The sequence below is a fragment of the Fusarium sambucinum genome, chromosome III (genome assembly GCF_050947815.1).
Source record: "Fusarium sambucinum isolate potato_lamoka chromosome III, whole genome shotgun sequence".
Lineage (NCBI taxonomy): Eukaryota > Fungi > Ascomycota > Sordariomycetes > Hypocreales > Nectriaceae > Fusarium > Fusarium sambucinum.
Window position 1 is genome coordinate 3151404 of NC_139292.1, and position 24856 is coordinate 3176259.

A 24856-nucleotide genomic window follows, 5' to 3' on the forward strand; every position below is an offset into this window, starting at 1 on the left:
GCACTGGCAAGCAGCCGACAAACCGATGTGACTGGCACTTGCACACCCTCATATCAACCAAGCCCCAATTAATGAATGATAAATGGGTAATTCACCTAGATAGGTAAACAGTAATTAAAATGAAGTTCTGCTAGAGTTGGAAACGAGAGAAAATGGTAACTGGATGGTGGGTGCACTCTCGAAATGTAACAAGAAGTTCAGGAGTTGATATATTTCCAACCAGCAATAGCGACGAAGTAGCTAGATGGGCTGAACCAAAAATTGAGAAGAAATAGAACAGCAATAGCCTTCGTGAATATATTCCAGACTTGATGATAGTAGAAAATGTAAACGAATCTGACAATACATAGTCGAAATGCATGATGCACTCCACTCTCATCGTTTGACTTACATGGCATAAGTATATAATATTCTACTCAAAGATCTAAGAAAGCGATTCAACAAACAACATCAACATTTGAGACCGATGTCCTTTAAAGGGCGTACGACTGATCACAGGCTCGAAACCAACGAGGATATAAGCACACTTGTGCTTGATAGACCTGAGCGTAATCAGCAACGTAAAGAACAAGTTTCATGACGTTCCCTACCTCAATCGTTAAACATAGTCACAGAAAGGCGATTAATACTTTCAACAAATTCTATATTTTGGAACAAACTATTCATATAACAAACAAAGGCGCAGGTCTGGGGTGCTGCCCCTTGGTTCAAGGGGAAGGGCCATCCTAGGGTACAAGACATCAGTATTGGTCCTTGCGACTGAACGAGTGCTGAACCTGGAGATCGATAATTGATCCTAATAGGGGCGCGTGCGCGTCGAGTCTTCCAGACAAGGTAGGTCGGGACTAAGGGATGAGGAACCTGCGACACCGTAATATGGTTAAAAAGATATGCGATGCTGAATTTTTTGGGAACCTTGATGCATGCAATGCGAGCCGTGAAAATGTTGGCGGTGATGGCGAGTGTATCGCGCCGAAACGTATGAGAGCGACGGCAACGGAGAATTTTTGGAAGAAGCGGAGACTTCAAGTCTGTTGATGACCAAACTCTTAGTGATGCTCTTCAGCCAGTTCATGTGGACTCTGCTAACCTGCAAGAGTCCTAGAGAGCGTTGTTGACAAGCCAACCATTAGCTTTAAATTGCCCGGGTACGAGAGAACAAACTGCTGTAGACGGCATCTACAACAGGTGACGCGTCGATCATTCGTCCGCCGAAGTATCGGCCGTTGAGGCCCTTGATGGCATTTTCGCCGCCCTGGACTTTGTCAAATTTGAGATAGATGTCACCCTTAGAGTTCGGATCAACCGAGATGTGGACGACGTGTCCATATTTACTCTCGGCTTCTTGACGAACATCGTCCTCAAGCTCCTTGACCCAGTCGGTACCTTCTTCTCTGTGAATTGTCATGTTAGCAACTATCAAGCACAATCATACAGGCTGCAACGTACTCTTCGGGGTCAAACATGTTATGCAAAACCACACAGCGACTAGCCATGTTGACATTAACAGGCAATGGCTTCGTCTCAGTCTTGGGTTTGAGGACTTGTCGTTCTTCGTGGCCATTGGTGGTGGCGGAATCATCTGTTCTGGCAAGCTTCCTCATCAATGCATCGCGACTATAGTTGTTAAAGTTGACACCAGCAACATCGGTATCATCGAGAGCACTAGCGCCTCCTGTCTTCTCGTTATCTCGACCACCGGCTCGGTCGAAAGTAGAGTTTTGAGGGCCACGTCCGCCAGAACCAGAAAACGCAGAACCCTGGAAGTTAGGGTTTTGCTGGTTCTGTCCGGAAAATCTCTGCAGCATGTTGGCAGTACTCTCAGGGGTAAACTTATCGTTTCCGAGTCCGACACGGATAGGACGTCCGGCCAAATCAAAGCCATTCATCTTCTCCAATGCCTCTCGTGCCTGACCAGCATCACGGAACCTTGCCAAGTTAGCGATTGATATATGATCCAAGAGAGGTATACTCACTGGACAAAGCCATAGCCACGGCTGCGGCCATTCTCATCTTTTTGGAGCTGCACGAACTCAAGCTCACCGAAGGGTTCAAAGACAGCTTGTAAGTCTTGTTCGGTAACATTGAAATGGATGTTGCCGACGTAAAGACGGTGGAATGGAATAGAATTAGGATGAGGACCTGAAGCTTCAGGGTTTCGTGCCTGTCGGTTCTTCTCGGCTTCTGTCACTTGGACGATGACGGGGATACCTAGGAGCTTTTGCCCAGTAAGTTGAAGTGCCTGAGTAACAGATTCCTCGTTCTTGAATTCGACATAACCAACCCTGTCGTTTGTTAGCAACTATTCTCATCGATGAATATGAGTTGTCTTACTTACCCCTTGGATCTCTGGCTGATACGGTCTTTGACAATTTGAGCCTCATTGACGGGTCCGACTTTTTCGAAGAATTCCTTCAGCTCACGGGTGCGTAGACGAGCGGCAAGCTGCTGAACAAACACAGTACGGCGATCTCTTTCATCCTCAGTAAGCTGCGGGTTGCCTTCTTCGCGCTTTGTTTCCCGACGGTCGTCATCCCGACCACGTCCAAAGTCCCGGTTTCGTCGGTCGCCACGATCTCTTCGTTCACGAGGCTCTCGGTCATCACGAGGTCGGTAATGGCGGTAAGGGGAACGAGATCGTGAACGTGAGCGTCGTCCACCACGGTAGTAATCGCCGTCCCTGTTTCGGCGCGTATGACGGCGGTCACTGTCGCGGCTGCGGCTTCTTCTCCTACTTTTGTGGCTCCCAGCATCGCTTCGAGGTGTTCCTACGTCGGGGGTGCCTTTGCGGCTTCGGTTTTGGCTGTCTCTACGGTCTCGGCGTCGACCATGGTCACGGTCGCGATGTCGGCTTCCATCTCGATCACGGCCACCACGATCGCGTTCTCTTCGTTCAGGTTCATCCCTTGTTTTATCCTCTATAGGGCTCTTAATCTTCTGCTCGGCGGTGTCCTTCGCAGTGGCGTCAAGGAGTGCTTCCACGTCCAAGGTAGCCATGATGTCTGCGTGTTAGATTTATCGATGGGCGTCTGAATTTGTGACTCGTAACGTGATCTAATACCAGTAGATATCTTAATACAACTTCCTGGTGTGTAAATCGATATTTGCTTTCGTTGGATGAGAGGTTTGTTGAAAGAAAGTTGCCTTGAAAAGTCCTGATGGGTCAAGCTTTTGGCTAGACGTGCTACGTCCAAAGCGCCTCATGTGCACGTGACATGACACGTGGCGAGCATAGTCACCGCGCTGGGCATGTGCAGTGATAAAAGAACGGACAACGAGAGCACAGGACATTGGTTTTTATACGAGGTATATTATTAAAAAGTGAGTGTCCAAAGAAGAATGCCGGGCATACCAGTCCCAACGATTAAAACTATTTATGTTGATTCGATCCATTAATGCCAGGGCCCACCATGTTCATTACCATCCATTAATCATGACTGCTCCGTACAACCCAGTGTGCGCCAAGCACTTGATAGCAAGACATATATACAGTGTGCCGGCTTGAATTTATAAGATGCACGCCAGGCAGAAATTGCGCGCATTATAGCGAGCTTATTTTGTCTTCTTGGTGTCGTAAATAAGCTCAGTGCCGAAAATGGTGTCCCAGAATCTACTGGTGACTCCGAAACCAAGCTCGTAATCGAGAAAGTGATGAGCAAGATGATACTTCTTGAGGTCCTTGTACCACAGAGGCAAGTCTTGGTGGTGAAGGAAGTAGTGCGTAAGATCGTAGCAGACATATCCGAAGACACCTCCACAGTAGGCTGCTACAGCAGCATACCAGTTGTGGCAAAGGATGCTGTGAGCCACCCACCAGAATGGAGAAGCCAGAGCAGCGAAGAGAGTGGGTGGCATAACAAGACGGTACCTATCCATTGGCAGATAATGGTGGATACCATGGAGGACAAAGTGAAGACATATTCCTACGCGGTTATCAGGCAGGTAACTGGTAGAATTAGCATGTAAAGTTCGGTGAAAAAAAATGATACGAGAAACTTACTAGTCAAGATGGAACAAGAAGCGGTGCAGAGCGTATTCAATAATAGTCCAGAGGATGACACCAAGCATCCAGTAACCAAGAGTGTACAGTTGGTTATCGAAGCCTTGAGCAGCGACGTTGGTGCCATATGCAATGCATGGCAGCCAGATAAGAGGAACCACATACCAAGCGGTCTTGGAAAGAGGTTCAAGAAAGTTTCCAAACAGCGGTGCGGACTGGCCGCCCTTGTAATGGCGAGGACGATGAACCTGATCCAGGTAGAATTCTTTAGTGAATCCACCGAACCAAAGTTGAGGAAAAAGAGGGCGGTTCAAGTCCAGAAACTTGTTCTTCTTGTAGTCCATATTGTAGTCTGTTTCCTTGCTCAAATCCTCCTCGCAGGACATTCCAGTCCGAGGATGGACTATGTCATTGGCGTCTCCGTTGGGCAGTTTCGCATTGCCATTGCCGTTGGCAGTTCCATTGGCATGTCCGTTGGCGGACTTTTCGGATACGAGAAATCCGACTAGGCTCTCATCGAGGATTTCGTAGGCAGAGTCAGAATGTGTGTGCGAATCAGAATCTTTGAGGATTTTTTCAATATCGCGGCCGGCATATTCGAGAACGTATTCGGGACCGCCAGGGTGGTCCTCAATAAAGTCGGTGATGTCGTAGACCTTGTTGCCAATGGTGACATAACAAGAGTCCCCCGAATTGTGCTCTTCGACCTCAGCACGGGTGAAGGTTGGAAGTGTACGTCCAGGCATCTTATTGAAGCAGCGGTCGGAGGATTGGAGTCGTGTTGAGCAGGCGACTGGAAGACCACAGGTGAGGAGGGTGCACGAACGGGAGTGCTCCTTGTGGACGACCGGGAGAAGAGGAAAAGGATGGAAATCGAAGGAGAGTGTAGGATAAAAAACGGAAAAAGTTGAAACCTAGAGAAAAGGGTTGAAGGTTTAATATCCAAACCAGACAGTCAAAGGGACGGACCTAACAAAAGGGCGGCGCGAGCGGCGAGTTAGAGTCGCCGCACAGGGGTCCATCCAGGGGATATTTTTTTTTAATGAGGATCCCCGTTCCGCGTCAACAACAGAGTGGCGTTACAATGACCACAAAACATGCCACAAGTTCGGGATACAGAACCTGATCTCTAAATTAAACAGTTGTAATTTATTTATTAAATTGGCGGTGGACAATTCATTCTCACGACCGAGGTAGAAGAACGGAATTTACATTGATACAGTTGGGGACAGTGACTAACATGGAGTTTAATCTTATAAGTGACAGCTAGCTGTTAATGCCATGGGGCAATCGAGATTTACACTTCAAAGTTGCACGTAAACACCTAAAACTAATGGTGTTCTTGACTTGAATAGCTATTATATAATATTCGTATCAGCCAATGCGGTTGTTGATGTCAGCAGTGTTCAAGCGTTGCGTCAGCCGTTGATATTGTGTTTCTCTTTTCATATAACCTGGGGCCAACCAATTTATCGATCAGCCGATCAATGGGCTTATCCATGGTTACCGGTAGATCCAGACTTTTGGATACACACATAACATCGGAATTTCAGTGCTCCGTATGCTCCGTATGCTCCGATCGAGCTTTGTAATGGCAGGGGTTATTCTCCGAGGAAGCCGGATCTCCTTTACTAACAACTGAGCTCCACCAGCATCAGATTTTATAGTTCCTGTAATCTGTTTACTCTGCAGCAATTTAAAGCATAGAATGTCCATTCGCCAGAGTCTCAATGAGAGAAAGAAATCTGGTTCGAGATGCAATGCCTGTAGTTACAGCAGAGCTTGTAGTAGGTAATTCACACAAGCTACCAGACACGATATCCATGAAACAATGTAGAGCCTCTCCTTTTTAGTCAGCCTAGGCAAAGAAGTCTTCTATCTTTGACATGCATGCACGCATGTACGGATATCTGTTCGTGTTGATACGTAGTAAGATGGTAACTACTAACGAGAGCATGTTCACTCTCGTTCCCTCTCACTTCTAGGTTCACATGTCTTCGCCTAAACATATAGAGTGCCAAGGGCCAAGGCTTGTTCACGTACCGCCTCAGCTTCAATTGCCAAGCCACGAGTTGTGGGTACAGCTTCGCAATCTTCAAGAAAGCAATGTCTTTGAGAGGCCTCTCAAGCCGAGATCTGGCAGTTGCTGTGCCCAACACTAACGACTTTTGTACCCAATCCAAGCACGAGACAGGGTTTAGTAAATGGCCTTACTTAGTACAAGTGCCTGAAAGCAATCTGACTAGTCCGATGAGCGCCACATGCACATTAAACGTGAGAGCTGACGGATACTGGAACCGCCCAGCCACATTAAATCCCGTCATCAGTGTGACCTCGTCCAGATAGGTACACTATCAACTCATCCTTCCCTTGGCAGATCAAGTTTTTCTTAAACCTCCTCTTGGCCTTTTCTAATATCATTCTTCCAACCTTTTTTCTTCCACCTCGTCCAGGTACTACACTTTGGATATTCTCACCTACTATCTTATACTACCTTTATCGTGTACTCCCTGCAACCCCGCCATAGGGCTGCGTCGCTAATTCACCATGCCGTCATTTTCCATGCCGCGGGGCTCATGGTTGCTGCTGATCGCAGTTTGCCTGATTCTCCTTCCTGGCAAAGCTGAGGCTTTTGGTGCTGGAAATATCCCTTCAATTGCTCAGGTTAGTTACGATATTCATATAGAGCTTACCCGAGACATTCTATTAACATGCGCATAGGTCGAAGGTCACAACTGGCGTCATGGAGGTAAGCTACCCCTCCACCAATTTCGTCGCATTCTGTTGCTCACCTAATATCAAGACATTGAGGATATGCTCGAAACCATCGCGTTTCTTCACGGAAAGAAATGGACCTCAATGCTGATCAAACGTGTCTACTTTGGAAACTGGTTGCGCGACTACTCCCAAGCCGTTGATATTGGCAGTTTAAAGGGCGTCAATGCTGAGACAATCCGCATCCTGGTATAAATTTCCTGCTTTATTACCTGATACGAGTCATAGTGCTTACTGACATTGACAGGTTTGGGTTCTTTCGTTTATGGCTCACGGTTATGCCACTGGCGAATTCGAGGTCACCGCAGACAGGCTCGGTGTCTATCGTCCAGAGGAACATATCGATAACCCCCTCGGCTACGGAGATGGACTCGATGCGCGTACTTTCGATAAGCGATTACGAGGCCCAGTCGAGCCTGTAGAAACCGAGATAGATCCTCGTACGGGCATGAAAAACTATATCGCCAACGAACATGGTGGCTGGGCGACCAGTGCAGCCTACCTGCGATATAGCTTGGCCCGAAGCGTCCACTATGGCCGTCTTTACACCAGTGGATCAAGCAAAGGAAACGAGGACGACCTTTGCGAGGCCTTGAGATGCTTAGGACAAGCACTGCACACTTTGGAAGATTTCAGTGCTCACAGCAACTACTGCGAGCTTGCCCTTCGTGAGCTTGGATATCACTCTGTGTTCCCTCACTGCGGTGCGCATACCGAGATTAAGCTTCACGGTAAGCGAGTATACCCCCTTGTGACTGGTACTTTTGGAGCCGTCGATTTCCTACACTCCGTTATTGGAGAAGCTTCGGACCACTTCACTCAGTCTGAAGTCGACGAAGTCGACGTTGCCCTCAAAAATGCCGAGGGAGGATCTGCCAACCGATCTAGTGGTGGTGGCGAACGCTCACTCCTTGGAGGTTTCCTTGGAATCAAGTCTACCCCTGGTGACTTTATCGGTCTGGTGTCGAAACTCCCTGGTGTTGGCGATGGATTCGCCTCCCAGGCTAGGGACCTCAAGGCCAGCTCCGAGGCTCAAGAGCAGCGTAACCGAGGCTATGAGCAGAGCCGCGGTGATTTGACTCGTGATAACGCCAACCAAGTCCCCGGTATGAGCCCTGACTTCGACCCCGTTGAAACCGCACGCAAGATCTACCCTATCCTCGAGTTCCGTGACAAGATCGTCAAGGCCATCAGCCGCGGTATTTCCAAGGTTCCTGGACTGGAGAAGCTTCTTGAGAAGATCAGTGAGACACTTACTGCTTTCATCTTGGGCCTTCTCGCCCCTTTCATCCGACCCATCATCCAACAGGTGTCAAAGGTCCTCAAGGACGGTTCGTCCAGTGTCATCACTGCCAGCGCCAAGTCTCAGTATGAGCCATGGGACAATCCTTCATGCTCCGATCCTACTCACTCCATGTTGTCCAAGGATCATTTCACAAACATCCTCAACTCATGTGCGGGTCGTATCGCTGCTACCATTCTACAATACACAGTTCCGTAAGTTGACACCTGAAAGTAACTATTCAATTATTAACTAAAAGATATAGACGAGTTTTGTATGCCTGGGAGAACACAGGTGTTTCCGTGGACGAGGTTGTTGACGATGTCCTTCGAGCATTCCATCATCCTGCTGCTCGCGACGACCATATTGAGATCCAGCGAGATATGTTCAAGACCATGAAAAACTGGGCTGATGAGCACCCTCGTCGCCACGAGCTTGCTCACCTTCTCTCTTCCGAGTCTGTCAGGAACCACAAGAACCACATCCTTAACCAGGTCTCAGGCTCAAGCCGCAGTATCGGCGGTGGTGGATGTAACCATGGCACATTTGGTGACATGGCCAATGCAGGACACGGCAAGGTCGCAGGTTCCTTGTGGTCGCAAGTCAAGACTCGCGACCTTGACTCTATGGAGGGTAAAGATGGAAACCCAGCAACAGGATACATGTCCAACTCGCCTGCCCCGCCTAGCCAGACCTCGTTCGAATATGGACAGAACCCCAATTATGCAGGATCAAACTCTGGATACTCCCAGCAGGGCGGCTACAACGCTCCCCCGCCGCAACAATCATACGGCGGTGGCTATGGCGGACCTCCTCAGCCTCAGTACGGAGCTCCTCCCCCAGGACATTATGGCGGTCCCCAATATGGAGCGCCTCCTCCTCAGCAATATGGAGGTCCGGGTTATGGAGCACCCCCTCCTCAGTATCCTCCATACGGCCAGCCAGGCTATGGTGGACCTCCTCCTGGCAACCAGCCTCCTCCTGGCTGGGGACAGTATCCCGGCTCACGCCACGGATACTAAAGGAGATATGATGGTAAATAAGAGCGTGCTATGATATATGAGATCACGGAACTACTGGGATTGGATAAAAACCCCTGAGGATTGGCCAAGGACAACGGCTGGAATTTTGAAACTGAATACCCAGGAGGGGAAGGAAAAGGTAACAGACTTAGACTAGTCAAGACGTATTTTTTTTCTTCAATGATAAAGAACTATCGCACATACTTGCCAATACAGCGCTACATATGTCCCAGCCTCGACTGTGATCTTAGTGCGGATGACCCCCTTAGCGCATGCTATTTCGCTGTCTGTTACTCCAGAGAACTCCTGATTCCATGCAATACAAATACCACCAAAAGCAATAGTAGAGTAGCCCCTAGTATAAAAACATGAACAACTGTGCTCCCTCAAGATCGTTCCACTTTCAAGGCTCCAGCACCCTCTATCCAAGCAATATCAGTATTCTAGTCTGATCATTCAAGTCAATCACCTCTTCCCTCGTCGTGGATCTTGAGCTTCTGCGATGCGGGCATCACGGATCTCCTTGGTTCCAAGACTTCCCAATCCACCTTCAGATCGACGCTCCCAGCCACCCAGGCGTACCACTTGGCATGTCGCATTGTCGCCATCAGAAGAAACTTCGGTAGCATACTTGACGATATTACGAGCTCCGTCTTCAGGCGTACGAGCCTCTTTAACAACATCGACGATCTCCTGATCGCTAAGAGTTCCAGAAATACCATCCGTCATCAGGACAAGGAAAGAGTATTGTGCAGGACCCATTTCAACCCGTGTAAGCTCTGGTTCAGCCGAGACACCAATGCGCTTGCTTTTCATATCTCCGAAAGCACGACTGTTGGCCAAGCCAGCAATGCGTTCCTCGCCGAAACTATCGCCAGAAACCATTGATCCAGCAGGTGCATATCGTCGCAACCGTCGACTCTCGGTCGGGCTACTGGGGTGATGATCGGATGTCAAAGGCTGAGCCAAGCCGGTGGCGGTATCGCAAAGAAGTATACGACTATCTCCAACATGAGCGCACAGTAACGTGCTCTGGGCTGCTGGATGCCAAAAGGGGGCAGGTGTTGGTGTAGAAATGAGGGCTATTGAGGCCGTAGAACCTCCTTTAAATCTTGTCGGACCTCCTATACCATGGCCGGAGGGCGTAGACGGGTGGCCAAAGACCTCGTCGTTGTTGACAGGGGCATCATCGGATCCTTTCGCATCTTCGGGATCGACCTTTCGTGCTTGGGCTGATACAAAATCCAGATCCGCACGTAAGAAGGCATATGCAAGCACCGATTCAATCGTAATCTTGCGTCCTTCTACAGCGAATTCATCTCGTGAGAGAACAAAGTGTTCGGGGTGAAAGCGCCTGAAGTAACCGCCGACAGTGTCTCTGTATTCCTTGACCAAGTTCTTCTCCATACGAATTGCCTTTGCAAGGTCTGAGACTTCGGCGGGCGGCGATGTTGCGCTGTGTATTCGCTCTCCATGCACTGGCTTTTCAGAGATAGCACCGCTGTTTGTATCAGGTACATTCATTTCGTGCCTGACCTCTTCTGGCCCTTTCATGTGGACTGCATCAAGAGCCTCGCGTTTCGTCGAGGGAGTACTCGCAGGTTGCGCTGACTGAGATGTGCGAGCTTGTTTATGTTTGTGGTCGTGGTGGTGATTGTGTATGCCTTCACGACTTGGTTTCTTCTTGCGCAAACTGCTCTGAAGCCCGAATTCTTCCGAAGCTTTCTCAATGTACCCCGGCAGCTCATCGCGGATGAAATCAGCACATTCGCTACCACCATGTCCGTCAAAAACACCAAAGTAAAAGATCTGAGGGTCTCCCCAAGCGCTATCCGCAGCTGTAGCCTCTCCTGGGTTGTGCTTTACGCTCCTGGGTGCTCTCTTGGCAAAGGCCGGAAGACTGATTGTGCCAGCCTGTTCTCGATCTTCGTTGTAGGGACGGCTTCCTCGATCTGTCGCGACTCCCAGATGATGTTTTGCCCTCCGCATTGGAATTCGTACTACAGTCAAGTCTCGGGTTGACGGGATGTAAGGCGGGGCGACAGCGGGGACAGGCCCAGCACTTGGAGTGTGAGGGGTTGCAGCATCGCGAGGGAGCTTGTGACCAGGCCCTATCGAACGAGAATCGGGATGAACAGAAGACGAAGGTAGATGTGTCACAAAGTAGGTATGAAACTCTCTTCGATTATGTGTTTCGAGTGTCGACAGGGATAGTTGGCTGGGCTGCGGCTTCGGACGTGTAAGCCGAGACTGTCGCGATTTGTCGGACCAGTTCGCGCATGTTGAGTATTTTGTCCAACAAACGGATCGGTGCAGGCAGCCAAACGTATTTAATGTCCCATTTTGCGCGTCGCTTCGCAGGTGAAAACCGAGACGGTTCGGCGTCACTGAAGGTCGAGCCGTGATCCTAAGGAGCTGAACTGCAGGGGCAAGTGTTGAATCGACAGCGGCGCGAGTGAATGGTGCCATTGTCAAGTAGTGAATGTGTATATGGTTTTGTTCGCCAGTCCTCACTCATCAGTGTCCCTCGAAGAACTGGAGCGCTGTGCAGGCTAAAGTCTGCAGTGCCATCGGGCGAGTTTGTCGAAGGTTGTGTGGGTTGTCAGAGTATAGTTGTTGCCAGTCGCTCGTCGAGACAAAACGTACGAAGCTTTGAAGTTTATTTTCGAATGGAGGGCAGACCAGGTGATAGAGAGTTTGTTTGTGTAAATAACGTGTTCTCGTGAGTGAAGGACAGAGGATCCAGGTCTGCCCTGTTGGTGGTCGGAAAGTGACGATGGATGTTGGATGGACGGGCATGATTTCCCAGGTGGATCTGCCAAAGCCGGGTTCTCTTAGACAACCCCTGGCCAATCAAGCGATGAGAAGACCAGGCTTTAGGCTGCACCACGAGAATTTGGCGGGGACCCCATCGGGAGTCAGGGGCGGGAAGCCTCGTGTAACCGCTAAAATTAACGACTCATGCCCCTGGACCGCCCCGGGAACGTAGGTCGCAACCAAGTGGCGGGGTCTGCCAGGGATATCAATTCGGAAAGAAGAGGTACGTACTCTGCAGTTGAACGTCATCCCACCTGCAACCTATGAGATGGGAGCTTGAGATCTTATCATTTTCCCTATGAAAAGACTTTTACTCAACTTAGATCCTATCTTTTTACTCTCAGCATCTAGCCTGTTCACAATTGGGCCTCTACAAAGGCTGACATCTCCATGTCGAATAACACCCAATACCTAGCAAATGGGCGAGTCTGGGACTGCAGCATCCGCCGAGGCGGACGGGTCAGAGGCTTCTAAGAATGATCTGCCTCCCGTGGTAGAAATAGATGCTGCTGGTGATATCGTCTTGGACGTAACCTTTGAGACTTCGGCCAGCACTCTCAACAAAACTCACAAAGCTGAGCTTGCTGCCAGCAGGAAAGCTGGTACTCAGCCCCCTGACCGCTCAACTCTGAAGTCAAAGGTCCGGGTGGGATATCGAGTCAATCTGGCGACTCTAAAGAAGCACTCAAAGTACTTCTCAAATCTTCTATCCAATTCTCAATTTAGAGAAGCCAAGCTGATCTCAGATGTACACGAAAAGCTCGCCCAACTGAAGATCAACGCAAACGAAGCCGATGTTCAAGACCTACCCTGGATTCCAATTACCGACGATGATGAAGCAACTAAAGCTGCTGGACGTGAGAACACCATGGAAGATATACTCAATATTATACACCAGAGACCTACAAAAACGTCTCGTGGAACCATGCCATACATCACTACGCTGGCAATCGTTGCCGATCGCTTCGATTGTGTAGCGGCAGTAGCTCGGGTTTTGAACACAGACCTCAAGTTTAGGTGGCCATTGACATCGAACAAACCCCTAAGAAGTGAGGATGGACGACCTACAGAGACAGAGCAAGTGTTGCGCCAAAAGATCATGGTCGCGTGGTTACTAGGGCAACCCATGCGTCTGCAACAATCAACTCGAGAGATCATCATGAGAGGATCGAGTCTTTGGAGCGAGTTTCACGATCAAGATACCACTATGACTGCTGCATGGTGGAACCTACCGGATGGCTTGGAGGGTAAGTGAAAGTTCCAGCGTCAGATTGTGATATTAGCAGGGACTTACTATTTGTAGAGGAGCTACGGCATCGGCGCGAGTGTATTCTCAACACCGTCTCTTCTGTCCAGCGCCACTTCCTCGCCCTGTTCTCTTCTCGCGAAAGGCAATGTAAACTTGGGTATGACTCGAGTGCGGCATGTGACTCTTACCAGCTTGGTCAAATGCTGAAGTTTTTTGTGAACAAAAATCTCTTGTTTCTCGTGGATTTTAGTCCGGCGTCTTTGAATATGGTGCCAGACACTGCCATGATCGAGATCGAGGAACTATTATCTACACTTCAGCAGTGTCCGAGTTACCAAGTTGATAAACACCATACAAATTGTGGTTTACGAACACGTCTTGAACCAATCTTGATTTACTTGCGGTCGATGCTTTCAGCAAACGTCATCGCGATCCCTTATGCCGACTGGAAGAGGCGACCGACTGAGATCTCGTGGCTCGCCGAAAAGGAACATGGAGCCGACGACAGAGACAGCGCACCCAAGAAGTTCCAGTTTACACGAGCCATTGCAAACGATCAGAGGTTACGTTACGAAGGAGCTCTTTATGTTGATAAGATGGCAAAGGCTATGTTTTTGGCAGATGAATGGGACTGGACCCCTGAGAGCTGAGCAGATATAACGACACTTGCTTATTAGACTTTGTTAAAATGGATGTAGACTAAGATAAACTTATAACGCCGTTGTCAGGTGGACGAGGTTGCGCAGGATTTCCCATCAGGACAAGCCCGGTCTTTGCCCATACTTCTTCTCATACCGATTATGCTGTTGTGGTCTTTTCTGGGACGTTGCTTGGAGAAGAGGTCGTGTGACTCTCGGTATCATCAACAGCGTTGGAATGAGCCTTTGCCTTTCCGAACGGATACCTGCCATGTGTCTCCTTGAAGCGCATGATAATGAAGCCAGTCATGACGCAAATCCAGTATAGGTTGTAAGAAATGACAGAGCCATATGTAGCCGAATTTGTCCAGCCCAAAATAGCGTTGAAGATGCCCCAGCCATTCTGAATCTTGTCGGTAGAGGTACAACACTGAAAACTATCAGATCATCGAAAAGGTGGACTCGGTAAACAAACGACGACTTACATTAACATGCCAAACACTCTGGTCAATATCGTAAGAGCCAGGCCCGTTACCGAACTCGTCTGCCTCACCACCGACATACTCGTTCCATTTGGCCATCTCGAAGCTCCATACAGCCCTAGAAAAGAGACCTGCACCAACAAGGTACAAGAGGCAGGTGGATAGAACAAGGAAGAACTGGAGTTTGGTACTCGCACCACCCCTAGAATTATAGTCAGCACTGGAAGAGCTATGTGCCTGTAAGGGGAAGTATTACTTGTACAAGAGGTAGCCAACACAGCAACCGGCGAAGAGACCGACAACAGTAGGCAGAGGAATAGACTTGGCCGAAGCTGAGAAAGATACTCCAGCAACGAAGACAACGGCCTCAATGCCCTCTCGGAGGACTGTGACAAAGGGTAGGACAAACATGGCGTATCTCTCAACAAACTGCTTGAACCAGCCCTTACTCCCAGCTTTGATTGGGGACTCGATAGCTTTTGCTAACTTGACGCGCCACTTGGACTGCATCTTGCCGATACGGAGAAGAGCAGCACCCATGACAGAGATGATGAGGGAAGCAAATAGGCTGAATGCCCCCTCATAGTAGTACTCGTGCTTATCCCAAGAGTTGCTTCCAACGGTATAGAAGACGCCGATGAGAGCGGCAGCAACGACCATGCAGATGGAGAAGCCAATGCCCGTTCCGAGCCAAACCTAGAAAGACAGGTCAGTATTCTGAAGTGAGTAGCGGTGGTTCTGTATATTTACCTGACGTTTTAGTTTCTTGTATATTTTAATATCACCATTAGGCCCGTCGAGCGTTTGCTTGAGGAAAGCAAGTAGTACTGAGACGATGATGACTGTCTCGAGAGTCTCTCGAAAGACAACGAGGAAAACGGGAACCGCAAATACATCGACTGCCATAGTGGGTGTTGCTCAAAGGGAAGCTACTCGGTCGTTAAAGAGAGGTGTGTTGAACTCCAGATGGTAATTGTGTTGACCAACCTCAAGTAGTTGGCAGATCAGAAGAAGGAACAGAGAAGTAGATATGGGAGTAAGAAACAGGAAGCGGCAACGGACAGTATTGGGTTCTGAGTTACACTTACTACGTTTTGGAATCGGAGCAGCTTGTGAATCCTCCGAGACCTCACATGGCGGATCAGATAACCGTTCAACTCTTCACAAGAACAGGGGTTGGGAGGCAGCATGATTTGATCTAGCATTATTATTACACAACCATGTAAGCTACCTGGGTTAGCTCGTATCTTGAACGAACTTCACTTTTGGGATAGCACATGGATCAGCAGAGCAAGACCACGGAATGAGAAAAATTCAGAGAAGCCAGTAGGCTCAAGTGCCGCACGATGCTGGGAAAACAGCCCATGATCGGGCTTGCCTGGACTGCTGAATGGTTGGTGGCTTGTTGCTAAGTCACATTAGTCTGTTGACGCTCGGCAAGGAATTGCCGTAACGTGGGACGTTGGTTTCTAACCATGATCAAGGAGGGGTGAGCTTAATCAATCAATCAATCTGATAACCTTGTGTGACTAGAATCTCCTCTTTTTCGATGCGGGCTGCGGAATTGCAAGGTAGTTAGTTGTTCATGTTTAGATACGGGATCTATCTGGAGAGCGACATTATCTAGTGTTAGTCAAGGTAAGTTTACATATATGTGAAACATCAAAAACAACGGCTAGGCTATAGTTTCTCCTTCGAATTTCGGAGTGAAGTTACCGTAGCTCAAGCTTAGATTTCATCGTGCTTGTCACAGCGACCCCACATACCTTGACCCTAGTAGTCAAAAGATCAATGCCGAGTCAGACTTGCTTAAGCTTGTAGAGTGTGCTTAATGGCGATCCTGGCTGGCCCCAGGGAAAGTAGTAGACATGTCTTACAATGAGATACCAGCATCATGCCACAATACTTTGCATCTTGGGCGGGGCAAATTTGGAATTATCAGATGGATGGATGGACTTCAAAGCGGTGATGCTCGGCTTTGATGATTGGTAGCGACAGTTCAGCCGCACCAGAGATCGGCTGGACGAGAAGAAGCGGCCGACTGTAAGGGTTGGCAGTGACCTGCCGATTCAAGATCAAGGTTATCGTATCAAAAAGATCAGAAGGTTGTCATTATCTGATCCGAGGCAACCTAGCAACTTACATGAGATGGACAGGGATAGTTAATATGCCGCAGCTGAAAATTCCAAGTGCTATGTTCGTCAAGTCTCGTTTTCGCTTGTGATGTTGTCTCTCTTTCGGAAAAGCGTTGTTTTCGTTTAGCTGTCAGGCCACTCTCTCTGGTTACTGCATCCATAGAATGGCTTCTCGACCGTTGAAGGGTCCACTGGAAGATGTCTCTCCTGTGAATTTGTGGCGGTCGAACCGGATTTGACGTGCCGTGGGATCCTCTTTTTCCCAATAATCAGGGTGTCTTAGCCTCAAGACCAGGTATAGTAAGATTTACAGGGATCGCTTGTGGTTTAGGATAGGGAATGTTCTGTCGGTATTTCGAGGAAGAGGCCGATCGCCAAGACGCCCCAGCGGGTTTGATAGCTGTGGGTGACCCGTCTTGGCAGGTCAGAGCAGCTGGAGTCTTGGACCCTTGAATGGACCATGGCTAGTACAGGACAATCGGGAGTGACTGTGCCGAAAAGGGTGGCATCGCCTGTTCAAAGTAAAAACTCAATTGCTGCTGGTCAACTTGTTTACCAGGTATTCAAAGCAAATCATACCTTGTAAGAGATTAGCGGCAGAGAAAGAGAGAAAGGAACACGAGCAAGAGGTTGCGATTGATAAGATGAAGCTTAAGTGGGGTAAGAAGAGCCCACCAAACCAGAAGAGGAAAGATGCATCTTGAGCACTTCCTTCCACTTACATGGATGGCAACTGCAACAGCAAACAGCGACCCAGAATGAGAATCAGAAGACTCGATAGCTTCAAGCCTCTTCAAGCCACAATGGATCAACCTCTACCCATCTTATCCATCTACAGCTCAACACTGGCTCATTCAAACCACCCTTACGCTTTAATTCCGCAGACATGGTTCACTTTTTGCCGATGGGCTGATCAAAAGCATCAACCTCGATTAGCGCCATTAGATTGCCTCTGTCATTCTTCCGAACAGACTCTTGTGTTTATGCAGAGATCAACATGTATCACAGACTAGTGACATTTAGTACAGTCACTGGGATCTTGTCTTGACTTCGGCTCTCGGTTGCTAAGTCTCCCTCTACTCATCAGTGCAACACAAACTCTGGCCGGCTTGTGATGCTACAGTACCTACATACATCCCTCTCCCCCATGCAAACTCGTATCATGGCTTGATCATTCCACCAGGGTCCGTATTGGTCTCAACTCGGTTCCAATTCCATCCATCTAATCTGATCAAATTGATCTCGGCTGTTTCCACATTCACCTCTCACTTTTTGCAAAGCATCATACTTCTTTTTCTCCAAGGGTCTCACAAGCTCTTATTACCCCATACTGGGAGCCTGTCTCCCCTTCTTCCGGCCTCGACTCACTTCTTCTCTTTTGATATCCTCATCCTTCTCAAATTTGCTTGCCCAGAGTGACGGCTCTTTCACATTCAGGATGCGCTCCAAGCTCTTGTCAGTCGAGGCAGTGCTACTTCTTGCTCTCCCTGAACTGGTTCAGGCTGCTACCAAAAAGTTCGATTTCGAAATTGGCTGGGTCAGAGCTAATCCTGACAATGCTTTCGAACGCCCAGTTATTGGGATTAATGGCCAATGGCCCATTCCTACAATCGAGGTTGACATTGGCGACCGGGTTATCATCGATGTGCACAACAATCTGGGAAATCAATCTACTTCCCTACACTTTCATGGCCTCTACATGAATGGCAGCACGCACATGGATGGTCCTGCTGGTGTCAGTCAATGCCCGATTGTTCCTGGAACTAGCTTTACATACAACTTCACTGTAAGAAAACACAAGACAGTAATTCGATTTTCAAGCTAACATGTTTTCTACAGGTTGATCAGCCCGGCACATACTGGTATCACAGTCACACTGCAGCACAATACCCAGACGGTCTACGCGGGCCCTTTATCGTTCACGATACAGATTTTCCGTATCAAAAGAAATACGATGAAGAGGTTGTCCTCACACTTTCTGATTGGTATCATGATGAAATGCGGTCCCTCATACCACAATTCATGGCCAAGTCAAATCCTTCAGGCGCCGAGCCTGTGCCTAAGAACGCTCTCATGAATGAAACCATAAACTTCACAATGCCTGTTCAACCCGAAAAGACGTACCTGTTCCGGGTGATCAATGTCGGTGCTTTTGCAGGTCAATATCTCTGGTTTGAAGGGCACAAGATGCGAATCGTCGAGGTTGATGGCATTTACACCGAGGAAGCTGAGGCAGAAATGATCTACATCTCGGCTGCTCAGCGAGTCAGTTTTCTTCTAACTACCAAGGACGACACTTCTAAGAACTTCCCTATTGTCGCCAGCATGGACACTGTGAGTAGGCTCCCCCAAAATGATCATAGGGAAGTGCTCACAACATCTTAGACTCTTTTTGACGTCCTGCCCCCAGACCTAAACTACAACTCTACCGGCTGGTTAGTCTACGATAAAGAGGCCGAGAAACCAGATCCAGCCACTGTCGAAACACTAGATCCTTTCGATGACATGACCCTTGTTCCATATGACAAGATGGAAATTCTGGGAAAGCCTGATAAGGAGGTGGTCCTGGATGTCAAGATGGATAATTTGAAGGACGGTAAGAATTACGCCTTCTTCAACGACATCACATATACCGAGGCCAAAGTCCCCACGCTCTACACAGCGCTCAGTGCAGGGAAGGACGCCGAAGACCCTACTGTATACGGAACTTATACACACTCCATAGTCCTCAAGAAGAACGAGATTGTTCAGCTTGTGGTGAATAACCTTGACTCGGGTCGTCATCCTTTCCATCTTCACGGTCATGCATTCCAGTCTGTCTATCGATCCGAAGAAGAGGCTGGTATTTGGGCCGATACCAATGTCACAGACAAGGATCTGCCAAAAACCCCCATGCGACGTGATACTCTAGTTATATACCCCAACGGTAACATTGTCATGCGTTTCAAGGCGGATAACCCAGGTATGCTTGAACCTTAACCTGAAGATGATATCAAGAACTAATATTTATATCAGGTGTCTGGCTGTTTCATTGTCACATTGAGTGGCACGTTATCTCTGGTCTTATCGCTACTTTCATAGAAGACCCTCTTACCCTCCAAGAAACCATTAAGATCCCAAAGAACCACCTTGATGCATGCGCTGCCGCCGACATGCCTGCCAAGGGAAACGCTGCTGCCAACACAGAAGACTTTCTTGATCTTACTGGCGAGAACAAACCTGCCAAGTCTCTGCCTCCTGGGTGAGTTACCTCCCCCCTCCCTTTTTTTATTCTGATACCATTGTTTCTGACTCTAGAGTGCAGCTTCACACCTCGCGGTATCGTCGCACTCGTTTTCAGCTGCATCTGCGGAATTCTTGGCGTGGCTGTTGTCGCATGGTACGGTTTTTCTGCGCCAGTTGACTCAACCAGCGCCGGTGCCCTTAGTGCTGGTCTCGTTGAAAACGACTCGGGAGATGTGCACTCTGCTCAGAAGGGCCCTCAGGAAACAGTCGTTGCACCAACAGGCGATGCGAGAAGTCACTGATAAAAGGGGCTGTGCGTTGGCGTTTGTTGTGCTCACAAGTCTGTCGTCTAGATGGTCATGCATGCTTCGTCTCAGTAATCATAACATATTTGTTCACGCGATCCTCCCTTTCTTCATGGTATCTCTTGTGTAAGATTGGCCATGTCACAATCGGCATACCACACCCTGCCGACTAGCTACATAGCAAGACGGAGTCAGTATTAGACTTTGAAAATCGTGAACAACCACCAGATACCCTGCCAGGACAAGTACCAGATACACTAAATATTTCATTGAACTGCAGCCCTGAACTACCGATAACCTAAACATAGCTGACCAGCTATAGCAAGTTCTTGCTCCAGGTTTGAGGAGAGAACCTGTATGCACGCCATCTCAGTGAGCGCGAGCAGCATTGTTTCGAAGCAAGATGAAACTTTCAATTTATCGTCTTTGACACATCCCATTCCAAAAATAGTCCCAGAGCCCTGTGTTCTCTTAACTCCTATCCCTAATCCTATCTAGTTATATTGCGGGTTGTTCGAGACGACAGTTAGTCAAGGCTCGAATCCTCTAGTTAACATCGATGTTCTTGTTGATAAATTTGGTGTTTGGTGGATGTGCATCCCTCGAGAATCTGCAATACTGTCGTGTACACATGCCATTAACGACATTGGGGCACTGCGGTAGTCAGTAACGTAATGTGATGAAGGCCAGTAAAAGGACTTACATGATGACCATAAATACAATCATCTACATCGCATTCTTGACCAGCTGTGCAAGGATTCTGACGTGACAGCATTGCAAGCGCGAGTAAGTCGTCTTGGGTGGCCTTGTAATTATGGACAAAGGGGCAAATGTCCATTCTGCCGCACGGTCCACGAAGATAATGATTGTTGCAAAGCTTCTCGTTTCCGGCTCGTCGTTTAATGTTTTCCATGGCCGCTGCAGCAACCGAAACGGTAGGGTCAATACCACGAGGTCCGGGGCTCCAAGCTGGCTGGGCTGGGGTCTTGCTGGTAGGCTTGCTCTTGACTTGCTTAGGCGGCAGAGGCATAGTAAGTTGAGGTGGTGGAGTAGCGCTCTTTGTAATCTTGGCCCATGAACTATTTGGAGGCGACAGCGATGCAGTACTAGTTGCAGGTGTCAGGACAGCTGCCTGTGTTGGTGGCATGCTGGTAGTCGCCGAGGTATGGGTTTTGATTGGCAGTGTTCGCTGGGTGCCTATTGCCAGAGTTGGGGTTTTTTCGCTAATCAGCTTAGTTGGACGGAAGATGTCTTCAAACTCGATAACGTTCAGTTGAAGCCTTTCCAATTCGCGCACGAGGGGCGGTCCCTTGATTAAAGACACGCAATGGCGCGACTCATCATCGTGAACCATTTCTTCAAGGAAAGGGGCGTATCCAGCATCATGTCCAATACCTAAAAGGATATGTTTGCAATTCTGGTTGCCCAGATGCCAACGTGCAGTTTCTAACAGTGTTAGCCAGGGGTGGCCTTAAGCATGGATGCGAAGACCATACCTCGGATTTTGGCATCAGCCCGCTCTTTACCAAAGCCAACATCGAGAAAGTCGAAGGATGCCTTGGCCTGTGTAAAGCCAAGAGTGAAATCTCTAAACTGGTTAGGATTCTCAATGCATCCTTCACTGCACAGCGCCTTGCTGAGACCCCCAACGTTGGCCGCAACGCGACAGATAATTTCTAATGAACCAGTACGCTCATGACTGCAAAGCTGTGCTACCGCGGTTCGCAGTGCGCGGGCCGCGTTTTTTCCACCCTCGAGACCTTGTGCCATGAAATTGTCATCGAACTTTACTTGATCAGCTCCAAGACAACAACCAAGCCATGTTTGAATAAACGTACCAAGAGACCATCGCCATCGATCAGTATCAAAACGTAAGAGTTGGTATTCTGAAGCTTTTAGCGGTTGCGCTCGTGCAACATCACGTCAAATCATCAATATACCTTGATCTCATCATTTTGTCGCATCACCCATTTGACTTGTAACTCTGCATCTTCTAGGCTCTTCTGTAAATCTCTTCTGGTTTTAGTCGCAGCTTTGAGGTCGAGCTCTACTTCGTTCAATCGAGCTTTAAGCTTCTGGTTCTCTTTATCCGAGTCGGATTCTATGGCCTTGCAATAAATGAGAACATCCTGTTGAATGGTTAGCAGTGTTTGCGGATTCCACCAAGGCAGCAGAAGACTTGGGCTTTTGACAGCAAAAGGGACGAATTGGCAGCACATATTTACAGATGCGCAAGCCAGTGGTCTTCTTTTGTGTTTTTTCCCGTCGTTTCGCATCTCATGATGTCGAGTACCAAGCGTTCTGCTATCTCGAGGCGGCGGACGAAAGGAATCGTGATGTCGGCCGTGCGCGCATACCTGTAACAGTTTGTCCTTTGAAGCTTCGTAAGCTTGGATATTGTTATATCGTTGGATAAAGTCGTTGAATGAAGTTGTTTCCATCTTGAATGGTTTGTTTGCTTCTAGCGAGAAGCGAATGGGCAGGTGGGTTGGTGGGTGGTGGATTCGCGATCGTGAAAAAGATGAGAGAGGTCGAGATTAGCACTGCAGGTTCGCAGTGTGGATATTATAGGTAGGTAGGTAGCTGCAGATCGATAAATGCTTGCTTTGCTTAGGTTCTCTGCCCAGTGGCTTGCTGTGGATTGGCTAATGTGCTGTTTGTGTGCACAAAGCGTTTTCCCTGTTAGCAGGAAACCGAAAAAAGAAGAAAAAGCAAGAGGGAAAAAGTAAAAGCTAGACCAGTTGGTGGTCTTTGTTCCTTCCACTTGCAGGCTGCACACCCTCCTCTCTTTGGTGGGTGAAAGTGCACGTTTGGGGGAGATGAGACGACAAAAAGTGCCCTGGGCGCGTCGCGTTTGCAGGGTATGGATCGAATCGACGTCTGCGCCCCTTGCGGAATTAGAGAGTATTTAGTGTTTGAGCAAGGGAATAAGAAGGATAAAAAAAGGCAACAACGAAAAAGAGATGACGTTGATGCTTTTTATATTGCCTAATGTTAAGATATGAAGAGGTTAAAGTTAGAATTTGGTGGGCGGCCCTTTGTAAAAACTTTTTTTTCCTGAGGTAGAGAGAGGTAAGTTGTTTCCCCCCCTGCGCCTGCCTTGCCTTGCCTTGTCTCTTAACTCTTACAAAAGCCGAAGCTGGCTCCTCCATCCTTCCCGTCAGTGATGAAAGGTGCTAACAGCCCCCGGTTTTAGGGGGGGAACAGAAAAGTTAACTTTCAAGGTTAGGGTGTAATAATTATTTAGTGAGTGATACGGCCTGAGATACCACAGAAATGGCTGAATTATTTCGCCTCTTCTTCTCTATCAGTCAACCTTTCTAATGCTCATAGACCTGGGGACAGGGATTTCGAGCATCAGCCCATGCACAGCTGCAGATCCACAAGTGGAGTCGCGCGCCAAAGTGTGAAAGAACATCATCTCGAACCGACAGGGAATCAATCTTAAAATAAAGATGCTAATACTAATACTAACTGATATTTAATACGGGATGCATATAAATGATTTACGATAGCAGGGTTTCTTATTCAAAAGAATTATGTAAATCTAGTTTTTAGTCTTTAGAAATTCTCGTTGTGCAGTCCCGAAAGCTACAATATTCAACTGATTCCTTACCTAGTCGGTTGCTGTCAGATCTCTGAGATCTTCTATTCTTCTTAGAGGATTTTATCATAACCCACCTGACCCCATGCCAATTCAGGCACGATCCACTCCACTCTTTCTTCTAGCGGCAACAGAAAGGAAGACCTCTAAGCTATTGAGTCCAAAACAAACACTTCAGGATTCATAAAGAGTACGATCTGGCTCAGCAATTTCGCTTGTTGTATTTCCAGTCCTCACTTTTCTATCCCTACGAACTCGTTTCAAACACGCCTTTGTCATGGAGTCGAATTGGCAGGGAATAAATGAAGTACTACGTAAATGGCTCCGAGACAAACCAAAACCTAAATGAATACACGGCGTTCGGTCAAAGAAAACACTTTATGCATGATATCTTCCAAGACATTCTATGGGCTGTTTGCGTTTGTCTCAACAAATTAAATAAGAGAGCCTTTAATTAAGACGGCCGGTCTGATGTGTATCTGACGCCTCTAATCAAACTCAGCTCTCTAACACAAACACTTCCGTCGCGCACAGTATCCGATTCAAAGAGACACTCTGGCCATTTCATTTCTATTCTCGACATTCCTATTCGCCACTAAACATACTTTTGCCAGTTGTCGAGTCGACTTGAAGAGAGCTGCATAGTATTGTATTGTATTGTATTGTCGCACAAGAACCCAACGTTGTAACACGCCATCGGCTCTTTGAGGCCACCTATACACCAACAGAACCAGTTAGTCATTGTCCTTGTGCCTTCGGCCTCAGGCCCTTCAGCCTGATCGCATCGTGCTACAGACCCGCCGCGAGATGCATCTTCCGCGTGTCAAAGATATTATTCGAAACAGTCACGTCCAATCAATCAATGTTTATATCGCTCGTACGCGTGCGAATGCATCACCCAGAACGCCTTGCCAATATGCCGTGCCCAGACGAGGCGTGAGCCAAGTTGCTTACCTGCCTAGTATCCAGTGTGCCCGTTGGTTTGTAGCACAGTGGCTGATATTCCGAACCAACAACTATCTGTGGACATGAACATGGTTAGCTCTAGGTTGGTCGGGGACTGTCAAAAAGCCCGATCCCTAGGTCTTGTTGTGTAAAAGGCAAATCACTTGGCGATAAAGCCAGTTGGAGGTTTATGATATCTCAGTTCAGATCCTTATACTCTCGCTAGTCAACCCAATTTCTGATAGTAACCCGGTATTGGTTGCTGTGACATCTGTCACTATCTAGTCACACTGTTGGGCAGTATATCAGGCTCTGCACTGTATAGTACTCCAGACCCGATCAGATTGCACAGCCAATGGGTTTATGCAGTATACTAA

At 48.2% G+C, this 24856-nt stretch overlaps 8 protein-coding genes across 8 annotated transcripts; 3 read left to right on the plus strand and 5 right to left on the minus strand.

The window, feature by feature from the left end:
* Positions 1-1135: 1135 nt before the first annotated feature.
* Positions 1136-2997, minus strand: FSST1_011209 (uncharacterized protein; the record flags this gene model as incomplete). Its single annotated transcript, XM_083234317.1, has 4 exons — positions 1136-1394; positions 1450-1929; positions 1977-2285; positions 2339-2997. The coding sequence occupies 4 exons, from the start codon at positions 2995-2997 to the stop codon at positions 1136-1138; spliced, it is 1707 nt and encodes a 568-aa protein (XP_083080905.1).
* A 555-nt stretch (positions 2998-3552) lies between these two features.
* On the minus strand, positions 3553-4746 carry FSST1_011210 (fatty acid alpha-hydroxylase; the record flags this gene model as incomplete). The annotated part of the gene is made up of 2 exons (XM_083234318.1): positions 3553-3946; positions 4001-4746. 2 exons carry the CDS (start codon positions 4744-4746, stop codon positions 3553-3555), a joined length of 1140 nt encoding a protein of 379 aa, XP_083080906.1.
* Positions 4747-6547: 1801 nt separating this feature from the next.
* On the plus strand, positions 6548-9079 carry FSST1_011211 (heterokaryon incompatibility Het-C; the record flags this gene model as incomplete). The annotated part of the gene is made up of 5 exons (XM_083234319.1): positions 6548-6664; positions 6722-6749; positions 6804-6964; positions 7023-8272; positions 8323-9079. 5 exons carry the CDS (start codon positions 6548-6550, stop codon positions 9077-9079), a joined length of 2313 nt encoding a protein of 770 aa, XP_083080907.1.
* A 465-nt stretch (positions 9080-9544) lies between these two features.
* On the minus strand, positions 9545-11548 carry FSST1_011212 (type 2C protein phosphatase PTC6; the record flags this gene model as incomplete). The annotated part of the gene is made up of 1 exon (XM_083234320.1): positions 9545-11548. One exon carries the CDS (start codon positions 11546-11548, stop codon positions 9545-9547), a length of 2004 nt encoding a protein of 667 aa, XP_083080908.1.
* Positions 11549-12314: 766 nt separating this feature from the next.
* Positions 12315-13795, plus strand: FSST1_011213 (uncharacterized protein; the record flags this gene model as incomplete). Its single annotated transcript, XM_083234323.1, has 2 exons — positions 12315-13143; positions 13200-13795. 2 exons carry the CDS (start codon positions 12315-12317, stop codon positions 13793-13795), a joined length of 1425 nt encoding a protein of 474 aa, XP_083080909.1.
* A 148-nt stretch (positions 13796-13943) lies between these two features.
* Positions 13944-15171, minus strand: FSST1_011214 (iron permease FTR1/Fip1/EfeU; the record flags this gene model as incomplete). Its single annotated transcript, XM_083234324.1, has 4 exons — positions 13944-14213; positions 14269-14467; positions 14522-14961; positions 15016-15171. The coding sequence occupies 4 exons, from the start codon at positions 15169-15171 to the stop codon at positions 13944-13946; spliced, it is 1065 nt and encodes a 354-aa protein (XP_083080910.1).
* Positions 15172-17838: 2667 nt separating this feature from the next.
* FSST1_011215 (Cupredoxin) lies at positions 17839-19927 on the plus strand (the record flags this gene model as incomplete). The annotated part of the gene is made up of 5 exons (XM_083234325.1): positions 17839-18186; positions 18240-18734; positions 18786-19362; positions 19416-19641; positions 19705-19927. 5 exons carry the CDS (start codon positions 17839-17841, stop codon positions 19925-19927), a joined length of 1869 nt encoding a protein of 622 aa, XP_083080911.1.
* A 549-nt stretch (positions 19928-20476) lies between these two features.
* On the minus strand, positions 20477-22371 carry FSST1_011216 (uncharacterized protein; the record flags this gene model as incomplete). Its single annotated transcript, XM_083234326.1, has 6 exons — positions 20477-20584; positions 20634-21376; positions 21427-21715; positions 21769-21822; positions 21871-22059; positions 22288-22371. The coding sequence occupies 6 exons, from the start codon at positions 22369-22371 to the stop codon at positions 20477-20479; spliced, it is 1467 nt and encodes a 488-aa protein (XP_083080912.1).
* Between the last annotated feature and the right edge of the window lie 2485 nt (positions 22372-24856).